The sequence below is a fragment of the Puma concolor genome, chromosome F2 (assembly GCF_028749965.1).
Source record: "Puma concolor isolate L17-30 chromosome F2, mPumCon1.1.hap2, whole genome shotgun sequence".
NCBI lineage: Eukaryota > Metazoa > Chordata > Mammalia > Carnivora > Felidae > Puma > Puma concolor.
In genome coordinates, this window is record NC_141684.1 from 639,402 (window position 1) to 662,601 (window position 23,200).

At 58.8% G+C, this 23,200-nt stretch overlaps 1 protein-coding gene across 5 annotated transcripts in view; it reads right to left on the minus strand.

Annotated features, from left to right (window-relative positions):
* The window catches only part of MROH1 (maestro heat like repeat family member 1), a 63,162-nt gene that overhangs the window by 20,833 nt on the left and 19,129 nt on the right, over positions 1-23,200 (minus strand). For all 5 annotated transcript variants that reach the window (XM_086696083.1, XM_086696081.1, XM_086696082.1 and 2 more), the window contains exons 7-22: positions 20,592-20,743; positions 19,854-19,994; positions 19,404-19,496; positions 17,436-17,514; positions 17,087-17,200; positions 7,054-7,127; positions 5,242-5,364; positions 3,487-3,594; positions 3,139-3,283; positions 2,953-2,993; positions 2,556-2,697; positions 2,232-2,284; positions 1,697-1,804; positions 1,269-1,388; positions 987-1,109; positions 42-188 (exon numbers count right to left, since the gene is read on the minus strand). In XM_086696083.1, the coding sequence (XP_086552209.1) occupies positions 42-188; positions 987-1,109; positions 1,269-1,388; positions 1,697-1,804; positions 2,232-2,284; positions 2,556-2,697; positions 2,953-2,993; positions 3,139-3,283; positions 3,487-3,594; positions 5,242-5,364; positions 7,054-7,127; positions 17,087-17,200; positions 17,436-17,514; positions 19,404-19,496; positions 19,854-19,994; positions 20,592-20,743 (1,763 nt within the window). The remainder of the gene's footprint in view (positions 1-41; positions 189-986; positions 1,110-1,268; positions 1,389-1,696; positions 1,805-2,231; positions 2,285-2,555; positions 2,698-2,952; positions 2,994-3,138; positions 3,284-3,486; positions 3,595-5,241; positions 5,365-7,053; positions 7,128-17,086; positions 17,201-17,435; positions 17,515-19,403; positions 19,497-19,853; positions 19,995-20,591; positions 20,744-23,200) is intronic.

Sequence of the window (23,200 nt, forward strand, 5' to 3'; positions counted from 1 at the left end):
GCATGGCGCCCCCCACGCAAGCAGTCTGCCGAGGCCCCCACCTTGGTGCTGAAGTACTGGACTATGTTCCGGAGGATGTCCGACTCGACCTTGGCCAGCACCAGCTCGCGGGGGGCCCGTGCTGCCACGTGGCCGTAACACAGGATCAGAGTTGACTTCACCTTTTCCACATCATTCTCACTTCGGTCCTGAGAGGCCAGAGGGGTCGGCAGGGCCTCAGTTACAGGCCATTACCTGCCCCCAATAGGAAGCCTTGCGCTCAGAACCCCCAGGTCCCTCTGGAAGAAGGGCTGAGCTGGCCAGCAATGTCAGAGGCATAACCGAAGGAGCGGAGGGCGCCATCGGAGAGTCCCTCCGCCGGGGACAGAACGGGACAGGCAGGCCAGCCACGGGCCCGCTGGGGACAAAGCAGCAGAAGGGAAAGCACTGAGCAGTGGACCACAATGGGAGAGGTGGGCAGAAGGGAGGGCTGGGAGCTGAGAGCCAACTCGGGGGCTGGGGCAGGGGGGGCAGGGGCCCCTGCCCTCTCAGTGGCTGCTCTGGAGCCCTCCCCCCCGGCCCGGACTTGAGATTCTGTAACTGCAACAGGCACCCGGAGACGAGGACTGGGGTGGCGGACGGGGCAGTGGTCCATGCCCCTTGCATCAGGCTTCCCCAAGAATGCAGCCTTCGCTGGCCACCAGGGGGCAGAGGACACGCAGACAGCAGGCGGGCGGTCCCATCCTGGCCCCTGGGAGCCCCTCAGAGCCCATGGCCAGCACAGGACTGCCCCTTGTCATACCCACCAGCCCCACCCACAAAGAAGCACGGACCGGATGCCACCTCCCTGCCCTGTCCCCAACCGGCAGGGTGCCTGAGCCCAGGAAGCTCCAGAACCCGCAGCCGCAGGACCCCAAATCACAGCAGCACAGCCAAGACAGAAGCACGGCTGGTCCCACCCAGATGCCCCCCCACCACCGCCCCAGCGGTCACCCTGACCCCTGTACCTTAAAAATGTTGAAAATGCCAGTGGATCTTCTGAACACATCTGACCTCATGAAGTCCTCCAGCTGGGCCAGGACATCATCCAGGTGAGAGGTGGCACAGATCCCAAAGCAACAGGCGAGGCCCTGGGAGACGCACAGATGCACTCACACCTGGGCAAGGACAGGGGTGGGAAGGAGCACCCTGCACACGCACACGCTCCAGAGAGGTGCAGTCACGCACGCACGCACACACGCACACGCTGAGTGCCTGAAGGGAGAGAGAGGCTCTGGGGAGGGCGCCACCTCGCGCTCGGCCTCCTCCTGGTGTCTGGCCGTCTCCAGAAGCTCTTGCAGATGCTTCCTCACCACCTCCTTGCTCGAAGCGGCACCCAGCGTGGTTCCAATGCATTTATACAGGAAGTTCTGCAACAGGGCCAAGGAACACAGCCACGCCCGACGCCTGAGTGCGGGAGCGCCAAGCAGACGCGGGAGGGGCTGCCCGGCACCCACGACGGTGGCCACCGCGAGGAGTGGGGGCGACGGGCTCCTGCACCCCCAGCCGTGGGCCTCCGGGAAGAGGCTCACGGGCCCTCCCTCTCTGGCTCTGCCAGGGCCACAGGCCACTGGAGACAGGTTCGTGCAGAAGATCACGTGGAATCAAGGCAAAAGAACAGTAGCCTAAGGACGCTGCCCAGAACCCCCCCCCCCGGGGCACCCCCTCCTCCGTGCACCTTCTCCTGGGGCGTCCCGTTGTAGCAGGGCAGCTGTCTGCACATCTCTAGGCTCAGCTGGCAAATCCACGTGTTGTCAGACACGACAGCCAGAGTGTCCCGAAGGAACTGTGGGCAGGGGCCAAAGCAGTGAGGGGCCAGGAATGCAGCCCTTCAGGGGGCCGGGGAGGGCACTGAGGCCCCGTGACGTCACGTGCAGTGACCTCAGGGTGGTCCTGTGCTGTGGCTCTGAATGGTCTGTTGATGACCTTCAAGCCCAGGCAGAGCAAACCCTGGGTGGTCAGACATGCGGTGGGCCTGGCAGGGGACAGGAGAGAGGATTCCTGGGCCACAGAAGCTCAAAGCCCCTGAAATCTGGCTCTGTCACAGCAGGGTGAGTGACCTGTGAGGGCAGCAGCAGGTGGTTCCCCCCAGCACCCCCCATAGCTCCCCCATCCTCCCCCACCCCCCACCCCCCCACTGGCGCCTACTGAGCTCCCTGAGCTGTCCTGACCCAGGCTGGAGAGGCCCCCCCCCCCCCCGCCCCCATCCTCACCGCCAGCAGCCTTTCCTCCCACTCCTTCTGGGACAGGGTCTCTTCAGTATGTTCTGAAACGACCAGTCATGTTGTCAGCCCGGCCCGCACCCATCGATAGAAGCAGAGTTCACCCAGAGCCTTCCGGGCTGGCCTCGCCCTGTGTTCAGGAGGACCAAGGCGCTCCACACCCCGATAACTCCCAGGGGACACCCTGCAGGGAACGCCTTTCCCGCCTTGTGTCCTGAACCTCCGTGGGGGCCGTTTCTTCCACTTCAGAAAACGTGGTCTCTCCAACCCGGATGCAAACCGGCAGAGGAACACCACCCGCGCCCGGAGCCTCACCGTCCAGGTGTTCCAGCAGCAGGGGGACGGTGGTGGCCCACCGCTGACCCAGCAGAGGGTGGATGTTACGATGCAGGACGCTCAAGAGACGCAGCGAGGCGGCCCCGCGGCCGTCCCCCAGGTAGGGGTTGGAAGACACGGTCTGAGGGAAGTAAAGGTGGGAGCTCCAGACCCGAGGGGCCACCGTGCCCCGCAGAGCCGCCCTCCCGGGGAGGTGGAGGCAGAGACGGCTCTGAGACGCAGGTCCCCCCAACCCCATGGGGAGCACCTGCGAGACAGCAGGAGTCAGGGGACAGGGGGACCGAGGGGAGCGCCCAGGCCTTCCCAGACCCCCTCGGTGTGCCGTGGTCAGGGGACACGGCGCCACCGGCACAGAGCGCCGAAGCGCAACGCTTACCAGGAGTCTCGTGGTGATGGCGTAGGGTGAAGGGAGGGTCACTGGAAAGGACGGGGGAGAAACGCTCAGGGGGCCGCCTGCCCACAGAGCCCCAGCCCCTGACTGCACCTGGGGCGGGGCGGACTTGGGGCGGCTGCGAGGGTGGGGTCAGGCATCAGGGGTGGCACGGGGAGAGCAGGGGCGCACCGTTGCTGTCGTACTGGATGAGGAAGGCATCGGCCCCCACCTCCTCCCTCTTCTGGGCCAGGTGCACGAGGCTCCTGCAGAGCGGGGTCAGCGCCCCGGTGAATCGCACGGGGGTGAGAAACTCGAGCAGGTGCGGCCAGAGGACCTGGGGGCAGAGCCGGGGTCTGTCGGCGGCGCGGCTACAGGAGCTCCCACCAGGCGCCGCGGGGGCTCAGCAAGGTCGTGGGGGGGGGGGGGGCGGCGAGCGCCCCTGCCCCTGCAGCTGCCCACTGCAGGGTTCAGCGGTCGCAGGGCCAGAAGGTCAGGAGGGGGGAGCGGTCACTCACAGAGGGGGGTCTGCACACTCACGTGGCTCATCCTGTCCACGGTGGTGCTGACCAGGTAGAGGGTGCTGATGCTGACGTCCCGCACACTGTCCGTGGCGGGGTCCTCGCTGTCGGGACCCGGCTTCTGAGGCTGGTGTGGGGGGGGGAGGGGGCAAAGGCAGGCGCACGCATGGGGCCACCACCGCTCTACGCGGCTGTGGGCTGTGGGCTCTGGGCCGTGAGGACACGGCCCGTGTGCGAACAGGGCAGACCCTGTCCGGCACCTGCGGGGGGCAGGTAACACACACTGCGCTGAAACTGCCCAAGGACGCGGGCTCGCCTGGCTGAGCTCTCGTCCCCAGAATAGAGGAAACCTTGCACGTTCCCTGCCAGCCGCGGGCTTCGGCAACACTGACATGCGTAGAAATGGGAGGGCCTTTGTGGAAACGACAACCACCTGAGAAGACTCCCATTTTCTACCAAGAACAGGCTGCAACTTGCGCAGCCTGACGCGGCTGACGGTTCGGCCAGAGACGCCTGCTGTCCTCGCTGGTGAGGTGGCGCCCCAGAGCCCAGCTCCCTGGGCAGGTTCCAGGCAGGAAAATGGCCCCTGTTCTCTAAATGTTCTGTCCGAGCCTTCCGTCTGTGCTTTCAAATAGCAAGAAGCAAGCACCGAACAGCCAAGAGACAGCAGAACTTCGACGACTGTAGCAGACCTACAGTCCTCACGCAGACATCAAAGGCCAAAAGCAGAAAAAATAGGGGTGCTTAGGCCTCGAATGACAATTTTTAAAGCATGTTCTACAAACGTAGATAGAACTTCATACTGAACAAACATGAACCACTTTGGAGGTCTGATCATCTGCTAGATCAAAAGGACAATCTCTCAACAATCTTTTTTTTTTTTTTTTTTTTTAATGATTTTGCTTTTTTAAGTAACCTCCGTGCCCAGTGTGGGGCTTGGACTCACAACCCCGATATCAAGGGCGGCTCGCTCCTCCCGACAGAACCCGCCAGGTGGCCCTCCCAACAGTCTCAAAAGCAGGAATAAACCTGGTTAGATTCACAAGAGACAGTACAATAAAAGTACAAGTCCGCAGTGGCCGCAGAAAGCTACTCACCTGGACAGATTTTAATATCCTAAAGAAACCTTCAAATCCCCAAAACACTGGGAACTAATAGGCTACACCAGAGGACTTGATTCTCTCCAGCTTAGGCCCCACAGCCCCAAAGCGGCGGTGAAAATGCAGAGGCCAGAATCAGCCAAAGCAGCAGTGGACCTGGCCCCCCACAGGCCTGCGGGAGCAGCGCCCAGCGGGACCCCCTTCCCGAGGGCCGGCAGCATCCACTAGCGCGGGTTACACCCCGGCATTTCAACCTAACCACAGAGGCCCATGTGGGGACATACGTGTCCCCTCTGAGCTGACCTGGGCAGGCAGGTGGCTCTGTGGGCACGAGAGCCCAGGCCAGGGCGGGCTCAAGGCCGTGACACTGAGACCACCCCGTCATGCCTGCGTGTTCCTGCCGTCAACCTTGCTCTCCCGCGAGAAGAAACTTGGATTTGCTCGGTAACGCTTTTAACACAAAAGCCCCAGGGAGGACCAAGCATCTGTTCTGCCTCTCTTCTGAGTGCTGGGAGCTAAGGAAGCGGGGCGCTGCGGCTTGGAGGCCCCACCTCAGACACGGGAGACAGGTGCTCGGCACGCGGACCCACCCGCCTGCCCTCTGGCCAGGCCTGCTCCCAGGAGGCCGCCAGCTCGGGAGCCCCAGGGAGGGTGGGTGAGGGGCCCGCCCTTACCTCGGCCTCGGGGGGCAGCGCGCACTGCTGCACGATGTACGCGACCATGGCCTCTCCTCCAGGCTGTTCCAGGTAGCCGTGGTGTGCCATGGCACTGATCACCTGCACCACTGCCCGCTTCACCTGCCCGGACCCGAGGGGGGTCAGGGAGGCGCCCCGAAGGGAGCCCTGGCCAGCACCACAGCAGTCCAGCCGGGAGGGGGGAAGCTCTCCCTCTCCTCTGCCTGTGCCCGCCCCTGCAGCCACACCTGCGCCACAGCTAAACGTGCACCTGTACCAGCACCCACGCCCACACGGGATCCGCCTCGGTGCCTCGTCCTCCCTGCCCCGCAGCTGCGCAAGCGGCCCTCCGGCCAGCCTGTGCGCACGCTCACGTCCTCAGGGGAGGGCCTCCCGCCCCCCACACCTCCCCCTTTTCCTGGGCACTGGACATGCTGCTACTCTGGCTCTAGACGTGCCTCCCCTCTGCCCCCCGCCCCCGCCCCGGCGCAGGACTGCTGTCCCTCAGGGCGGGCACCTCTCTGGTGCCTCGGGGCGAGGACCCCGAATCTGCAGCTGTTTCCCAAACGTTCCTGGGATTGAGCCCGCTGCCCAGCCCCACCTCAGTGGCCCTGCCTGGTGGCTCAAAGGCACAGCCAGGTCACTGTGGCCGAAAACCCTCTTCCCCAGAGCCGGCACTCTCCCCGGCCCTCCTGCTTCTTCCTGTGGTGCTGCGGAGCCCTGGGGCACAGACCCTGCTCTAATGCCCCCTCCCTGGGGTCCTCAGGTCCTCACGACACCTCTCCTTTGCACGTCAGGTCAAATGTCACTGCCCTGGGCCTCCTTGGCCACTCACAGCTGTGTGTCATCCCCCGTTATACGTGTGCCCCGAGTGACTGTGGGAAGGGGCAGATGTGGGCGAGCAAACAATCCGGTCGCATAATGAACGCTCGGGATGAATGCATCTGGCCACGGGCACTGTTGGCGGTACACGGTGTGGCCCTCTCAGGGGTGTCCCGGAGCAGCATCAGCGAGCAGGAAGGGATTCCAGGGACTGTGCATGGGAGTCTGGGACACGTGTGGCCCCAGCGGTTTGGGCTCCATTTTGGTAGTTTCTAAAATCCTCATGGAAGGTCCCAAAGACCAGGCCTGACGATGGAGTCTGGTTAATCTGGTGTGCAGGAAGGGTCGCCCCTGCCCTCGGCTGCTGGGAGGTCACCACCAAGCCCGGGGACATCCAGAGTCCAGTGTCCTTGTTTCCCCGGGGCTCTGGGCCACACGGGATCGGCTCGGCCTCCCGAGGGGCCGGAGACTGAGGTCAGCCACGCGGGCGGTGAACCGGGTCTACGCGACGGAAGCCAGATAAAGGCCTCGCACGCCGGGGCTGGGGGCTTCCCCGGTTGGCGACGCTGGTGCGTGCCATCACGTCACTGCCAGGGGAGCCAACGCTGCCCACGACCCCGCGGGGAGAGGGCGGTTCGCACCCTCCTGGGCCCTGCCCGGTGCGCCCCAACCCCTGGCTGATGGTGGTGTGTGTCCTTTCCCCGTGATAAACCTGACTGCGAGCGTGACGCCCCCCGGGGGTGCTGGGAGTCCTCCTGGAGGACGACCCAACCCGAGGGGGTCCGGGGACCACTGCCCCACTCCGTGTCTGGTTAACTGTATCAGGAGTAGGATGTGGCGAGTCAAGGACTGACCGCTCAGTGGTGTGCCCTCCCTCTGATGTCTGGGTGTGGCTGAGGGGCTGCTGCCTGGTCAGTGACACCTCCCAGCCCAGCCCAGCCACACTTCCTGCAGCTTCTCGAAGTGGAGCTCAGGCGGCACCCCGTCTACCTTGCTGTTGGTGTCCAGAAGAGGAAGCCTCATGGAGGAGAGAATAAAGGGCTTCTTCACTTCCATCTGAGAAGCTGCAAGAAACCAGCAGAGGGCTCGGTCTCCCCAGCACGATGAGGCTGGCCGGCCCGCCCACCCCCACAAGGCCCAAGACCTCATCACCAGGGTCCGGCTCAGCATGGCCCTCAGCACGGGGAAGGGACGGTGCCTAAGCACAGCCTGCCCACTTTCTGGGGGACAAATGACCTTCTTCCCAAATAACACTATTTTGCCCAATAAAAAGCTAGAAGATTGGTAATTTAGGGCAGCAGGCGAAAGAGTGTACGGAGTCAGGTCAAGCCAGGTTCAAGGGCGGGGCCTCCAACAGCACCCCAGTCCCAGCAGGCCTGGTAAAACCTGCAGGTGCACACATTTCCAGTTTTGCTCACACTGCTGGTCTGAGGACCCCACCTTGAGAAGCAGCAACATAACCCTCTGTTTCCTGATACACATTTTTTAAATGTATGTTTGTTTGTTTATTTATTTATTAATGTTTATTTTTGAGAGAGAAAGAGAGAGACAGCGTGTGCAGGGGAGGGGCAGAGAGAGAGGGAGACACAGAATCGGAAGCAGGCCCCAGGCTCCGAGCTGTCAGCACAGAGCCCGACGCGGGGCTTGAACTCCCGAACCGTGAGATGGTGACCTGAGCCGAAGCCGGACGCTCAACCGACTGAGCCACCCAGGCGCCCCTAAAGGTTTTATTTTTTTATTTTTATTTTTTCTATTTTTTTTTCAACGTTTATTTATTTTTGGGACAGAGAGAGACAGAGCATGAACGGGGGAGGGGCAGAGAGAGAGGGAGACACAGAATCGGAAACAGGCTCCAGGCTCCGAGCCATCAGCCCAGAGCCCGACGCGGGGCTCAAACTCACAGACCGTGAGATAGTGACCTGGCTGAAGTCGGACGCTTAACCGACTGCGCCACCCAGGCGCCCCTGGTTTTATTTTTAAATAATCTTCACACCCAATGCGGGCCCTGAACCCACAAAACTCCAAGATCAAGAGCTGTACGTGCTGCTAACTGAGCCAGCCGGGCGACCCAGGACGGCACTCTTCTTCCACATGACGACCCGGGAGAGAGGTCACTCCACTCCGACCCCTCTCGCACCACGAACCTGGGGCTCCCGGGCCGCTTCTGGCCCGGGCGCCTGTCGCACACGCCCGCGTCCAGCACCAAGCATGGCACCAGCCGGCTGTGAGACGGCGAGAGTGGGCTCCCGCGACGCAGTAACAGCAGGAGACGCGCACCACACATGCTGGGAAAACACGACTCCAGACCCAACTGCGAGACAAGCCGCCCCTTTGGTAAGAGGCTGCAAAGGACCCTCGTGCACGCCCAGCGGGACAGCAGAGCCGGAGCCACAGGAGGGCAGAGGAAGGTTACGCAGACGCTCGGGAGGGCAGGAGGCGGCCTGCGAAGTGGCCACCGGGGCGGAGAAGAGAAACACAACACGCAACCGGAGGCCTCGTGCCCTCAATGCGCAAGAGAAGCCCAGGCAATCGATGACGAAAACACAGGCAGAGCAACAGAAAAGTGGGCAAGAGAGCTGACCAAGCCCCCACTACCGACGTGTGATGCCACCGGACCCACCACCTGCTGGCCGGGGAGGTGGGGGACGGCAGCCCAGGGGGCAAAGACAGAGAGGGCCAGGCACCGCAGACCCCCGTGTGAGACCCGGAGCCGACCGGGCGCCGTCGCGAACGCTGAGGGTCCGCACAAGTCCACTGGAGCCAGGACGTCCGCGCGGGATGGCAAGCCTGGCTCGGTCCAGGCTACGAGCTAGGTCACAGCACCGACGGCAGCCAGGGGACACCAAAAACATCCCAGTGGGTGAGGGCGCGAGACGAAGCTTCTTGGTTCCCCCACGTGATGCTCGTGGCGTGACATATCCTCGCACCGCGGGAGCGCACGGCAGGGGTGGGGTGCCGCTACGGGGCTCGGGGCTCGCAGAGGGGCCAGATGTCCCTGACCATGCATGTGCTCTGGGAGCTTTCGTTCACATTTTACATTCTCAGGAAAAGGTTACAAAAGAACAAAAAATGCAAACCACTCAATAGAAAATTGCACAGATTGTGGCAGGAAAAGGGATTGGGGTGGGGGGGACAACAGACCAGGGCTCAAGGGTGTGGGGACACGGCCAAGGACTGACATCAATCCAGTGCCACGTCCCTGAGGCTCAGAACAACAGACGAGTATCAAAGTGCGAGCAAACACGACGTCCCCCCCAACTTCCTGCCACGCAGATGACGACCCTTGACACAGTGCTGTCACCCGCAGCTTCGACGCGCGGCTCGAGTTTACGTGGAGGCCAGCCGTGAGCCAGGCCCTTGCAACATGCTGAGAGAACATACAGAGCAAGGCAGACGTGGCCCTGCCCCCGAATAGTGTGTGTCCTAACAGGGGGGACAAGAGACAGAAGCAGATAATGAATGAGACCGTCACAAGCTGTATTAATGTCACGCAAGGTACTGATGAGAGGCAGAGAAGCAGAGCGTCAACGGGGTACCCGGTCTGGACAGGCAGTCAGGGTCCGCGGGCCCTTCTGAAGGAGGCACATGTGAGCTAAGAGCCCGGCAGGGTGCAGGGGAGGGAGCCCCCCGCTCCAGGACGCCCGGGGTGGCTGAGCAGAGAGCTCACTACAGTCCGAGCAGGGGCTGCTGGGGCAGCAGCGGAGGGGAGGCCGTGCTCTCCTCTCAAGAGGAGGCGCCCTGCTCTCTCCACGGTGCTTGACCCTGAGTGACCAACATCAGGGCATTCGAGTAAAATTACTGGACTTTAGAAATAAAGAAGAAACCCTCTGGATGTCTGAAAACGAAACAAAACAATAAAAAAACCCCACACACGTCACACAAGAGGAAAGAAAATGAGGTTAACGTTGGCCTTGAACAAGAAGTGTTTGCGCCAGAATAGACCGTGAGAAGAATACGGTGCCCAGGTGAATCTGAATCTCAGATAAACAACAAATCATCTCTTAGTGCAAGACTGTCCCATGTAACATTTGGTGCATCTTGTTTTTATAAACCTGGCAACTGTACGTCAGAAGAAAACAGAGTAATGACAAGGAGATGTGAACAAAGGATTTTATAATCATCAAAACTAAGTGTCACGTACCAAAAGCACAAATAAGACTTTATCAACACGAGCCTTCCCTGTGGACTCCGCCAGAGAATAGGCCTCGGGCAAGGAGAAGCATCCTCTCTGCAGCTGCCAAGAGGACAATGACAAACAAGGGCCGAGCAGGGGAGAGGACGGCATGGGCTGGCTGCCCGCCGGGACAGCGCAGACGCGGCCGCGGCACAAAACCGTGGCACGGGGAGGGCGAGGAAAGCACGTGCAAAATACCCGCCGTGCGCTCACCCGCATCAGTGGTGACAGCATCGGCCTCTAGGGTTAGTTACGTGTGTAACACGAGGGAAGACGAGGGCGTCTGGGATGTTCTACTTCTGCGCAGCTTGAGAACCAGATTCATGGGAGGAAGGAGATGCAGATGTGAGAGAAAAGAGTAAATGGAAAGACTCGCTCGTCTGGCTGTGGAACCGGAAACATCAGTACGAACTCCGGGCTTTTCTACCTTCTGTCTCTACCGGTCTCGCTATTTGGTCCCATCTCCTGAAAAGGCCTGGGAACGGTGACCACCCAGAAGTATCAAGCACCCGACTACTGTCTTTGAGGGCAGTTTCTCACTGAGGACATAGGGCTTTTTGGAGAAATGGCTGATTCCAGGTCTGGGGCAAGAAATATCTAAGATGAGCCTGGAACACCAGCCGCCCAAGACCCTGAGGTCATGCCCAAGGACTCGACTCGGAAGAGGCTGACGTGATCCAAAGGTGACACAATGTGAGCATCACTGGTATGGATCGCACTGAACCGAAACCCATTAAATGTGTTAAAATCCATGAATGTGTAAGATTTTTTTAAAAGGGGCGCCTGGGTGGCTCTGTGGGTTGAGCGTCTGACTTTGGTTCAGGTCATGATCTCCCAGTTCAGGGGTTCAAGCCCCGCCATCAGGCTCGTCGCTCTCGGCACAGAACTGGCTTAGGATTCTCTGTCTCCCTCTCTCTCTGCCTCTACCCTGCACTCTCTCTCTCAAAAATAAATAAACATTTTTCAAAAAGGCTTGAATGGGGGGCTTGTTGTTTAATGGGGACCGTTTCCATTTTGCAGGATGAAGAGAGTTTAGGAGATGAGCTGCCCAGTGGGAACGGGATTAACGCTGCTGAAGTATACACTTGAAGATGGTTGGGGTGGTAAATTTTGGGTGTTTTATAACAATTATAAACAAAATGGCCACAGTCCAAAAAGAGACATAAATGTACATATCAACTTTTTTAATGACTAAACCTTGGGTGTACATGTCAGTGATAGATCATCAAAACTACAAGGAAGTGGTTACTATACAGTCAGGAGAACTTACTTATCAGGTGGGTGAAGAGGTTCTTACTGGAACAGGAGGGTGTAGGGAAGGGCTTCCGCAGTGACGAGTTCAGTTCGAGAGCCCTGATTATAAATACAGAAGTATTTGTATTTTTTTAAAGTTTATTTATTTTGAGAGAGAATGAGTGGGGGAGTGAGAGAGAGAGAGAGAGAGAGAGAGAGAGAGAGAATCCCAAGCAGGCTCCGCGCCGTCAGCACAGAGCCCGACGTGGGGCTCAAACCCACAAACCGTGAGATCATGAGCTGAGCCTAAATCAGGTTGTAGGACACTCAACCGACTGAGCCACCAGGTGCCCCAGAGGTGTTGGGTTAAAACGGGCTAGTGGGGCGCCTGGGTGGCTCGGTCGGTTAAGCGTCCGACTTCAGCCAGGTCACGATCTCGCGGTCTGTGGGTTCGAGCCCCGCGTCGGGCTCTGGGCTGATGGCTCAGAGCCTGGAGCCTGCTTCCAATTCTGTGTCTCCCTCTCTCTCTGACCCTCCCCCGTTCATGCTCTGTCTCGCTCTGTCTCAAAAATAAATAAAAGTTAAAAAAAAAAATTAAAAAAAAATTAAAAAGTAAAAAGTAAAAATTAAAAAAAAATTAAAAAAAAAAAACCAAAATGAGCTGTTAAGTCATATGTTTATATTCCGTGGTTTCTGCCTGTGATCCATCTTATACCGAAAAGATTTTTTTTAATGGAGACGAGCAGTCTTGAACAGAGTTGAAGGCGGTGCACTCCCAGACCGGAAGACCTTCTACGAAGCCACAACGATTCAGGGCGCGTGCTGTTGGTGTGGGGAGGTCCGTGGGACAGAAGAGTCCCTGAAAGACACCTGCTAACCCGTAATGTCGAGTCCCTACTCTTAGTACCTTGGAATGTGATTTTGCTTGGAATAGGGTCCCTGGAGGTACGATTCGTTAGGTCAGGATGAGGCCACACTGGAGTAGGGTGGGCCTTTGCTCCAGTACCACTGTGCCCTCACGAAAGGGGAATCTGGGACACAGGCACACAGGGAGGTGCCTGCAGGGATGAAGACGCAAACGGAGGTCAGGGCGGCGCCGCCACAAGCCGGGCGATGCCAAGGGCCCCCGGGAGCTCCGGAAGCTGGGCGGGGGCCTGGGACAGGTCCTCCCTCACCCTGCTGGCACTCGGACCTCTGACACCGTGAGACAATACACCGTGGCTCAGGCACCCAAGTGGCGGTACCTCGCTAAGGCAGCCCCAGAAGACCAGTACGTCCAGAAAGCACTAGAATGACGGGGAAAGGAAAGTCTGCACAACAAGCAGTGCTGGGGCCACGGGGTGCCCATGTGAAGATAAGTCTTCGCTCCCTGCAGCTCACACCATCCCCAAAATTAATTAGAAATGAATCAAAGAACCGAATGTGCGAGTTCAAACAATAAAGCTCCTAGAAGAAAAGAGAGAATCTTCACGTCCTCTGGAAGGGCAGAGTCTTCTCAGACACAAAGGTGCCGACCCCAGGAGGAGGCACACCCCATCTACACGGATCTGACAAACGGCTCATAGACATGACCATAAGAAAAAAAAACCCCAGTTTTAAAATGGGCAGAAGACTTGGACCAAAAAGATATCTGAAGGCCAACAGGCACACGAAAAGATGCTTACCCACTCTACTCTTAGAAAATTCCAGTTCGAGCCGTGGAGAGGCACCGCTATCACACAGACACCAACACGGTTAAAATGAAGACTCCGGGCCACGGCCGGAGCGGGCCGGGAAGCCGGGGTTGCCGCAGCCTGCCCCCGCCCCATGTACTGCGCGGGGCTGAGCGTGACTATCGGGTAGAACCATATGGCCTTTCCGGGAATATTAAACATGCACTTGTCCCACGGCCCCGAAATTCCACAGCTGGAGGTATGAGCACACACGCCCACACACTGGTCCGTCCAAGAATGTTCACACCAGCCTTCTTCACAATCTCCCCAAACCGAAAACGATCCACACCCACTAACAAAAAAACATGTTTTACTCACAAGACATGACGGAATATATCTCAAAAATATCATGCTTGGTGAGAGAAGACGGACACAAAGGTCACCTGCTGTAGTGAACTCATTTACATGAAATCCCAGTACAGGCAGAATCAATTTAGGGTAGAGGTGCTGCTGTCTGAAAACAACCACGAGGAGACGCTGGGTTCCGGAAACATTCCACAGTTTGAGTAACGGTCACGTGCTTGAACAACATGTAAAATGTCACCAAGTTGTACACTTGAGATTTGTGCATTAAAAAAAATTTTTTTTTAATGTTTATTTGTTTTTGATACAGAGACAGAGCATGAGTGGGGGAGGGTCAGAGAGAGAGGGAGACACAGAATCCCAAGCAGGCTCCAGGCTCCGAGCTGTCAGCACAGAGCCCCACGTGGGGCTCGAACTCACAGACCGTGAGATCATGACCTGAGCCGAAGTCAGATGCTCAACCGACTGAGCCACCCAGGCGCCCCGAGATTTGTGCATTTTACTGAATGCAATTTGTTCTCAATATTAGAAAGTGAAGTTTTTTTTTTTTAATCTTTTTTTGAATGTTAGTTACTTTTGAGAGAGAGAGAGAGACAGAGTGCGAGCGGGGGAGGGAAAGAGAGAGGGAGACACAGAATCCGAAGCAGGCTCCAGGCTCTGAGCTATCAGCACAGAGCCCGACACGGGGCTCGAACCCACGAACCACGAGATCATGACTCCAGCCGAAGCTGGGCGCTCAACCAACCGAGCCACCCAGGCGCCCCTAGAAAGTGAAATTCTGAAGAAAAAAACAAAACAGGAACTAGAGGCCAAAATACTTTAAAGCATTTGAGGTAAAAAGTACAGAAGGCAGGCAAAGAGGCAAAGAGAACACAGCACACCCGACAGGGCGCTAAAGAGGAGTCTGGAAACAGCTGAGTATCGAAAGCCTGTTAAAAAAATCCCAAGACAAAATAAGATCGGAAACTGCGTACCGAAAGGGCACTTCACAGACGTGGGCAGAATATCGCCCCAGAACAGCCAACACAGTCAATAAAATTTCTGGATTTAGAATAAAAAAATAAAAATCCTTGGACATCCAGGCAAAACGAACCAAATCGCTTGCGAGGAAAATCAGTACCAGATTTCTCAGTGACAGTAACCGAGGCTAAGGGACAATGCAGCAAGGAAAGAAAGCGAGAGGCAGGAACCTCGCGTGCGGCCAGTCCGACGGAACGGCAGAGCCCACCCACGCAGGACACGGCTTCCCAGACCACAGTGCCTGGGAATCCAACTACAGCCCCAACTTTTTAGTCATATTACAGCATTTTGTTCCTTTAATTTAAAAAAAAATTTTTTTTTTCAACGTTTATTTATTTTTTTTGGGACAGAGAGAGACAGAGCATGAACGGGGGAGGGGCAGAGAGAGAGGGAGACACAGAATCGGAAACAGGCTCCAGGCTCTGAGCCATCAGCCCAGAGCCTGATGCGGGGCTCGAACTCACGGACCGCGAGATCGTGACCTGGCCGAAGTCGGACGCTTAACCGACTGCGCCACCCAGGCGCCCCGCTTCTTTAATTTTTTAAATGTTTATTTACTTTTGAGAGAGAGAGAGACAGAGAACGAGTGGGGAGGTGCAGAGAGAGGGGGGGACAGAGGAGCCCAATGCAGGCTCAAACTCTTGAACTGTGAGATCATGACCCGAGCCGAAGTCGGACGCTTAACTGACTGAGCCACTCAGGCACCCCTAAACAGAATGGCTTCATCCACTAAGTTGAACATATGCGTACCTTACAACATGAGACTCTACTCCTAGGTGCACACTCAGCTGAATGTGCACAGGACAAACGTCACTGGTAGCATCGTGCATGACAACAGATGCCACGGGACACAGCCCGTCACCTGCCTGCAGTGGGGCGGTGGAGCATAGACTGACCCCCTGGAACACCTCACGGAAAGGGAAGGAGTGGGCTACACCACACGAACACGTCCCACAGAGTGTCGAGGGCCGGAAGCCAGGGACGAAGTAATTCATGTGCCAGGATCCTATCTGCACCACATGTCAGAAGTCGAGCCGGGGCTCCAGGCCTGCGGGGCCGGGCCGGGGCCTCACAGGCTCGTTAAGCTGAACGGCAGAAGCGTGTGCTGTTTGGTACGGGGCTTGCACTTCAAAATACAAGTAATAAAGCACACTGACGCTAGTAACTCTCTAAGGTATAGTACAGAGTGAGAAAGCGTGCTTTTGAACGGTGTCATTTGAGACTTAGAAAGTCTATTTCTTTACACACACACGCACATAAATGCCCAGAGAGGGAACCCACAGATAAAACCCATGAGCGCAAGAGAGTCTGAGAGCACAAAGGCCGCGGAGCGATCGGCAAAGGACGGGCAGCGCCCTCAGTCGCGGGGAAGTCCAAGCATCTGAACGCACAGCAGCCGTTGCGCCTGCGCCCAGTCCCGCCACCAACACGGAGGCCACGGCCCGAGCGGCAGGCAAGTCCCTCCACCTCCCTCACCCTCAGCTTCCTGATCAGTGAAACCAGGCTCGTGTGGGGGCCGCGGGAACCAGGGGAGGGTGCACTCCGCTGTCTGTGTGGCCGCCGCCGTCCTCCGAGGTCAGGAGCCCTCCCCCACGAGTCGGCGCGCTGCTGGCTTCGCGGCACACTCTGGGCCGCAGCCCCGGCTGCCACCGTCCTCCCGTGTCCCTGCCTCTTCCCAAGGGGCATCGTTCCAAGTTCCATAAGATGTGCCCCGGGTCCACAGGCACTGTGTGTGACCCAGCACCGACCCACAGTGAACCTCACGGGACAGGGGTCAGCATACGTGTTCCCTAGAGGGCCAAGCAGAAGCTATTTTAGGCCAGGGCGCCTGGGGGGGCGCAGTCTGTTGACTGTCTGACCTCGGCTCAGGTCACGATCTCACGGTTCTTGAGTTCGAGCCCTGCGTCAGGCTCTGTGCTGACGGCTCGGAGTCTGCTTTGGATCCTCTGCCCCTCCCCCACTCACACTCTCCTTCTCTCCCTCCCTCTCTCAAAAATGAGTAAACATTAAAAAAAAAGAAACAAAACTATCTTAGGCTTCAAGGAACATATGTGACCTCTGTCATATCCTTCTTTGCTCTTACGACCTGTTAACGTGAAAAATCCACTCACAGTTTGGGCTGTCTGAATGCAGGCTGCAGGCATACCGTGGCCCATGGCCAGTGTTTACCGACCAAAACTTACGGAAAAACACAAGCTCGGGTGTGAAAAATGTCCAGGCTGTTGCTGGTTAGATTAACCTTAGAAGCAGAAGGCTGAACCCTTCCATGTGACTGTGAGGGAGCCAGACACACACAGATCGCAAGGCACTCTGCAGGACAGCCGGCCCACACCCTTCACAGAGCCCCGCACCCAGGACACAGATCACCAGTGCGTGTCCCTGACCGGCACCCGCCCCCCCAGGGGCAGTCGTGACAGACAACGACATCAGGCCTGGGGGTGAGCGGCCAGCGCCTGGCCCAGCCCCAGCGTCCACAGCCACCTATCAAAGGCCAACGTCCACAGATCGGAGCAAGATCCTTTCACCCAAAAGATGGTCACTATCTGCCTCTTTCAGGCCCTGCCCCACACTGGCCACTCACCAGCTGAGTTGATGACATGCCTCACGACCTGCAGGGTGCCCACGCGGGTCCTCTCGTTGTTGGCATCGAGCTTGGGCAGCAGGAAGGCCAGCAGGCGGTCAGGCGAACAGCACGCTGCCGGGCAAGCAGAGAGCCAAATAATCGTTTGTAATAATCTTTGCTCCCTGCTCACTGTTGGCACCTGCAAGCCCCGGGGTCCTCCCGGGGGCTGCAGCCCACACACCAAAGCCTCCTCACCTCCAACCCATGCCCAAAGCTGCCACCACCCCCTGCACACGAGCGGTCCACCGGCCCCCACGTGAGCAGACGTTCGTGTCCGCAGATGGCCCCGCGTGGGCTGCCGGCTTACCCAGCACAGTGAAGCAGCGTAACACCTCCTTTCGGTTGCTCACCACCAGAGGGCTGGACGACTCCACGGGCACACAGATCTGCTCCAAGGGACAGACGGCAGCAGTTACAGGGGATGCTGCCGTCTCCCAAGGGCCCAGCTAGCCGGGAGGGAAGGTCCCTCCTACGGTACCCAGGCCTCATGGCCTCTACCTCCCCCACGGCCAGTCGGCTCGCTCCGGCTCTTTCTCATGGGGCTACAGGGATGCACTTGCCCCCGTGGTCAGAGGCCCTCGGGTCTCCAGGGAAGAGAGTCTCGGCCCCTTCAAACCGCCTTTTCCCACCAGCAGCCAGGACACAGCCTCCCACTTCCTTTGGGCACAGGCAGGAAAACATTAATCTCCAGAATACAGAAAGTACTAGAAACCAAAACACCTAGCGTTGGTTCATCCAAAATTATTAAAAAAAAGAAAAAAAAGAAAAAAACCACACAAAAACAAAAACTGAAGAAGCTGTAGGCAGATGTGTCTTTGGGGTCCCCTGCATCCCAGCAGGTGACATGGAAGGTCCCCCCCTCCCCCACCCCCAGCATCCCAGTCCCCCTGGTCACAGTCATGACAGCAGGCCTCTGCACAAAAGGCTCAATGGCAATTCTTCGGGACAGCCCATCTTACAAAGAGGTGACCAACAGTGCAGAGCATGTCCCCAGAGCCACAGGCCCCACCCCAAGCTGGACCCTGCTAGCTCTCAGAGAACGGCGGGGAAGGTGGGTGCAGGCGCTGGCCCCAGGGCTCGGCCCCAGGCTCCCGGGCACCTCCTCGTTATTCCCGTTGTGGAGACTCAGGGGGTCCCAGAAGGCACGGCAGCAGCCTCCCACCTGCTCCCCGGGAGCTCTCCCTCTGGGTAAAGCCAGCTGCCGAGCGGCCAGAACACTCAAGCGGCCCAGGGAGAGAGCCACCAGCCAGGAAGGAGGCCTCCAGCACACGGCCAGGTGAGGGCACCATCGTGGAAACAGACCCCCGGCCCCGGTCGAGCCTTCAAGCTGTGACCACGGGAGGCCCCAAGCCAGAACCGAGCAGAGGAGCTGGGCCTGGGCCCCTGGCCGGTAGTGACCGTGGATAACAACGGTTGCTGCCTTAAGATGCTAAGTTTTAGAACACTTGGTTACACAACAGAAGAGGTGCAAAGGGTAGTCATCTGGAAAAAAAGATAAAACTGGACTCTCGCTGTTTCCCTAAAATAAATTCCAAATGGATTAAACTATACAAGTACATTGGAAAATGGGAGAATCTGAAAAATAGTTTGTAGAATTCAAAAGGCTTTTCTAACTGTAAGAAAACCTACGTTAGAACGTAACAGACAGACATGTAATGATGTAAAAATTAAATAATTTCGCACGGCAGAAGATATCATAAACGGAGTCAAATGATGAAGGACAAAGTAGGAACAAGAATTTTACGTGAACAATAAAAGACCGTCAGTAACTGCTACAGGTCAATATGGGAAAACCCAAAACCCAACAGAAAGACAGACACGAAGGGACAGCCCTAAGAAAGGCGAGTATCTCCCTTCTCAGCTGTGGTCTACTTGTGTTTCCCTTTTAACCCCTTCTCCACAGACCATCACTCCTTCTTCCCCACAGGCTCTCTTCTCAGCTAGGCCCACACCCACGACTCAGAGAACACCCTGGCTTCCGCACTACTGGCTGGACCATCCATCCCACTCTTGCTGCCTGCAAGCCTCAGCAGACCAGAACCCCCGTCCCTGCCATACCAGCCCCATCCACAGTGCGTCCCCAGGGCCCCTGTCCCAGGGTCCCTGTCCCCAGCGCCCCTCCCCCCAGCATACCCTCCTGTACCCGCCCCAGGAGCCCCAGCCTGCCCCGTCTCAGGTGCGACCCCCCCCGCCCCGCCCCCATCCTGCCCCCCCCCCCGGCCCCTCCACGTCCTGTCCCACGGTGTCCCCTGGTCCTGCCCCCTGCGCATCCTACCTGAGCGTGTAGAGCAGCCAGGAGCGCGTCCAGCTGGGCCTCCAGCGTGCGGCTGCCCACGCTCACCGCAGCCTCAAGGATCTGGCCCAGGCTCTGCCCAAGACGGGGAGGAGAGAGGCCATCGGGCCTATGTCAAACCCCCCAGCCCCACCTCCTGGCCACAAAGACCCCACCTCAGGGCTCAAATAAGGAATCCCTACCTCCACGTCAAGAACAAAGACAGGAGGAGAAGGCTCGGAACAGCGGCATGGACTTGGGGTAAGGCCAAGGTGAAGGTGCCCTGGGCAGGGCAGGGCAGTGAGGAGAAACGTGCCTGGGCCCCACCCACCACTGAGTCCAACAGCGCTCTCTGCGCTTCCCCTCCCGGGTGTCCACACCCTCCCACCTGAGCCAGGTGGGCACCGGTCGGTGGACAGAGCTCTGCACAGGCCGCGGCGTGCAGGCGCGCACCTTGGACACGTGGAAGGTCTCGGCGTGCTTCCTGTAGAGGGCCAGGACCCCTGGCAGCAGCTTGGGGAGCTGCTCCTCCAGCTTCTCACTGGGCAGCAGGTGGCTCATGGGCCCCAGAGCCTCCACCACGGCGAGCCGGAGCTGCGAGGAAACAGCAAACGATGCTCACGTCCAAACCAGCACGGCAATGCTGGGAGGTGCCCTGAGCGGAAAGGCAAGAGGCCTTCACCAAGAACCCAGGGTCGGAACGAGGAAACCCCGGGTACCCTGTGACCAGGGGGTCTGAAAGGGGTCCGAAGGCAGAGAGGTCAGAGTGACCACGGCCAGGGTCTGGACGGTGGCCAGGCCGGGGAGGCCGTGAAGGCAACACCCACAGGGGACTCGTCACGCCTCAGCTCGGCCCGCTACCCGGACGGTCCGGGAGCCTCCAGGCAGAGTGGGGTCGGAGGGCAGGAAACAAGCCATATTCTGGGAAGACCTCACACAGGACACCTCCACTCCCTGAAGAGGCTCCCACCTCCCGAGCCGGGGTGGGGGGGGGGGGGAGGGGACACGGACCGGGCACCGGGAAGCATGTGTCCATAGCTGTCTCCACCCCGCTCCCCGCAGTCCCCTCCCCCAAAGCCTGCAAAACGGCACACGAGGCTCAGGCCTCGTGGAGGTGGGCCGAGCTCAGGGGTGGGAGACGGCAGCCGGCAGGGTGAGGCCACGGGTTCCGACAGACTGCAGAGGTTGTACCTTGGCCTCACGGCTCTGTAGCCAGTGGTTAAAGAGGATGTCGTAGGCACTGAAGATGTCAGTGGCAAAGGTGTCCTTCCTGACCGTGGGGTCTGGGGCTTGGTCCAGGTTGGCCAGGTACTCCAGGGTGCTCTCGCTGAAGTGCTGCAGAGCTACCACAGGGCGGGTGGCTGTAATACGCCTGCACCGCCGCCCCTTCTAACGCCCTCCCCCCCGCCCCCGCAGGACACCTTCCCGAGACCGGGGCTAAGTGCGGGGCTCCGGGACTATGCCGGCATGAGGGTCCCTCCACATCCACGTCCGTCCCAGAATCTCAGGAAGGGACCTTTTCTGGGAACGAGGATCTCTGCAGGGAGAACTACATAAGATGTGACCGTGTCGGGTAGGGTGGGCCGTAAATCCAACACAACCGTGTCTCGGGAAGAGAGCACACAGACCACAAAGAAGACGGCAGAGTGACAGCAGGGCACAGTCTGGGGCCCACCTCTAGATGCTGGGGGAGGGACAAGTCTCCCTCTGAGCCCCCAGGAAGGGCTCCGAGTAACACTTTGATCTCAGGCTTCTGGCCTCCAGAACCGTAAGAATACGTTTCTCTTTTTCTTTTTTTTTCAAAGATTTTATTTTTAAGTAATCTCTACATCCAACGTGGGGCTCGAACTTACAACCCTGAGATCGAGAGTCACTCGCTCCACCGACCAAGCTGGCCAGGCGCCCTGCATTTCTAAGTGGCACTGTGTGACAGCAGCCATACAGAACTGGCACAGACACCGACGTCCCCAAACGGCCTCGGTTCACAGCGCCCACCGCGAGGCAAAAAGAGGAGGTGCTGTGCCCACCTCACCCCTCACAGACAGACACAAATAACGCACAGTTTGCAAGGGTCGCTGTGCCCAGAAGTCCCGGGTGCAGGGGGTGTGGGAGGGCACTGAAGGTGCAGAGTGTCGGGCTGAGGCAGGGCGGGCCGAGACAGTGGTGTCTACGAAAGTGGCTGTGCTTGGGGACATCCAGGTGGGCAAGTCTGCGCACAGATGAAGACCTACGAGTGGTCAGCAAGGGCTGAACCCGGGGCCAAAGGAAAGGACAGGGATAAGAGGAGAGAGGCGAGGCCAGGCCCCTGTCACGCAGCCCTGAGAAGGGCAGGGTAGCGGAGGAGCTGGGGGGGTGGGCGGGGCACTGCACCAGCCCCTGCCCAGCACGGCTCTCACGGCTCTCACCCGGGCCACTTACACAGCTAACTTCTCAGCCGGGGTTCCCCAGTCCGACAGAGAGAACAAGCCTGATCCCTGTGTGTATGTGACAGCAATCACAGCCACAAGTTCCCAAGACACAGAAGCTAAAGAAAAAATTTTCTGAGGAAGAGAGAGTTCACATGTGTACAAGTGCTTGTGCGAGCAGGGGAGGGGCAGGGAGAGACCGGGAGAGAGAATCCCAGGCAGGCCCCACACTCACTGCGGAGTCAGATGTGGGGCTCGATCCCATGACCCGGGGATCGGCACCTGAGCCAAAATCACAGTCGGACACTCAGCCGACTGAGCCACCCAGGCACCCCAACAACTTTTAGAAGAAAATTGCCTCCCGGAGGGAGCACTCCTGTGCCACCGGCCACCCTTCTGCTTAGGAGGGGCTCTTGGAGGGTCCAGCCCAGGCAGACTCCGGCCCCACCAGAGCACGAGGAGGCCTCGCGTCCCCACCTGCCGCACGGCCCCTGTTGCTTGGAGGAGGGACGCAGCCCCGGCCCTCTTCCTCCCTGTCCACCCGACGCTCTGGCCTCCTTGAGCTCTGTAGTCAGGAGGCCGCTCACGGACCTGCGTCTCTCGGCACCTCATAGCGAGGCGTTTCAGGAAAACAGGCCACTCTGTTGCCGGAGTGGCCGGAAGCAGGAAGCGAGCCCCCCAGGTTGTTACCAGGTTTTACTTTTTAATCCGTTATGCACACACACCTGGGGTAGAAGGGCAGTTCTCGCATACCGGCCCCTCTCCTCCAGAAGCGCGCACGCCTGGTCTTCCCCCTGCTAACAACGCCGGGGCGGCCAGCTCACTTCATACCAGCTTCGTTTCCCTCGGGGCCTTCGGCTTCTCCAGGCAGGGGTCACCGGCCAACCTCTACCTCCTGCCGGCACCCCGGGTCTCCCCCGGCCACGCCCGACAGGGCCGCGCCACTCAGACAGCCGTGGGCAAGGTGCCGGCGGGGGAGAAGGCCGTCCCATTCCTCTGTGTCCTCTCGGACCACTTTCCCCACCAAAGTGTCTTGGTGTGGACGCCGGGAGGTCCCTTCCTTCTGGAAGCCGCAGCTCCGGGGCATCTGTTACTTGAATGAGGCCTCATGGCCTGGCCTGCCACCCCTTCCCCCTCTGTCTCCCGTTTTCCAGGTTCGCATTTTTGCTCTATTTTCTGGGACATTCCTCGACCTTCTCTTCCATTCTCGCTGCCATCTGTCGTCGCTTCTCTGACCCCGAGAAGCTCAGCTGTACTCCCTGAATGAGGCTACTTCCCGGCAACACGCCCTGCTCTCGCCTCACCCCCCGAGGGAGTCATCATGCCTGGTCTTTTGTGCCCGTTTTCTTCTCCCTGGACTGTCTGCTCGCCCAGGTCTTGGAGCTCTGTTTATGC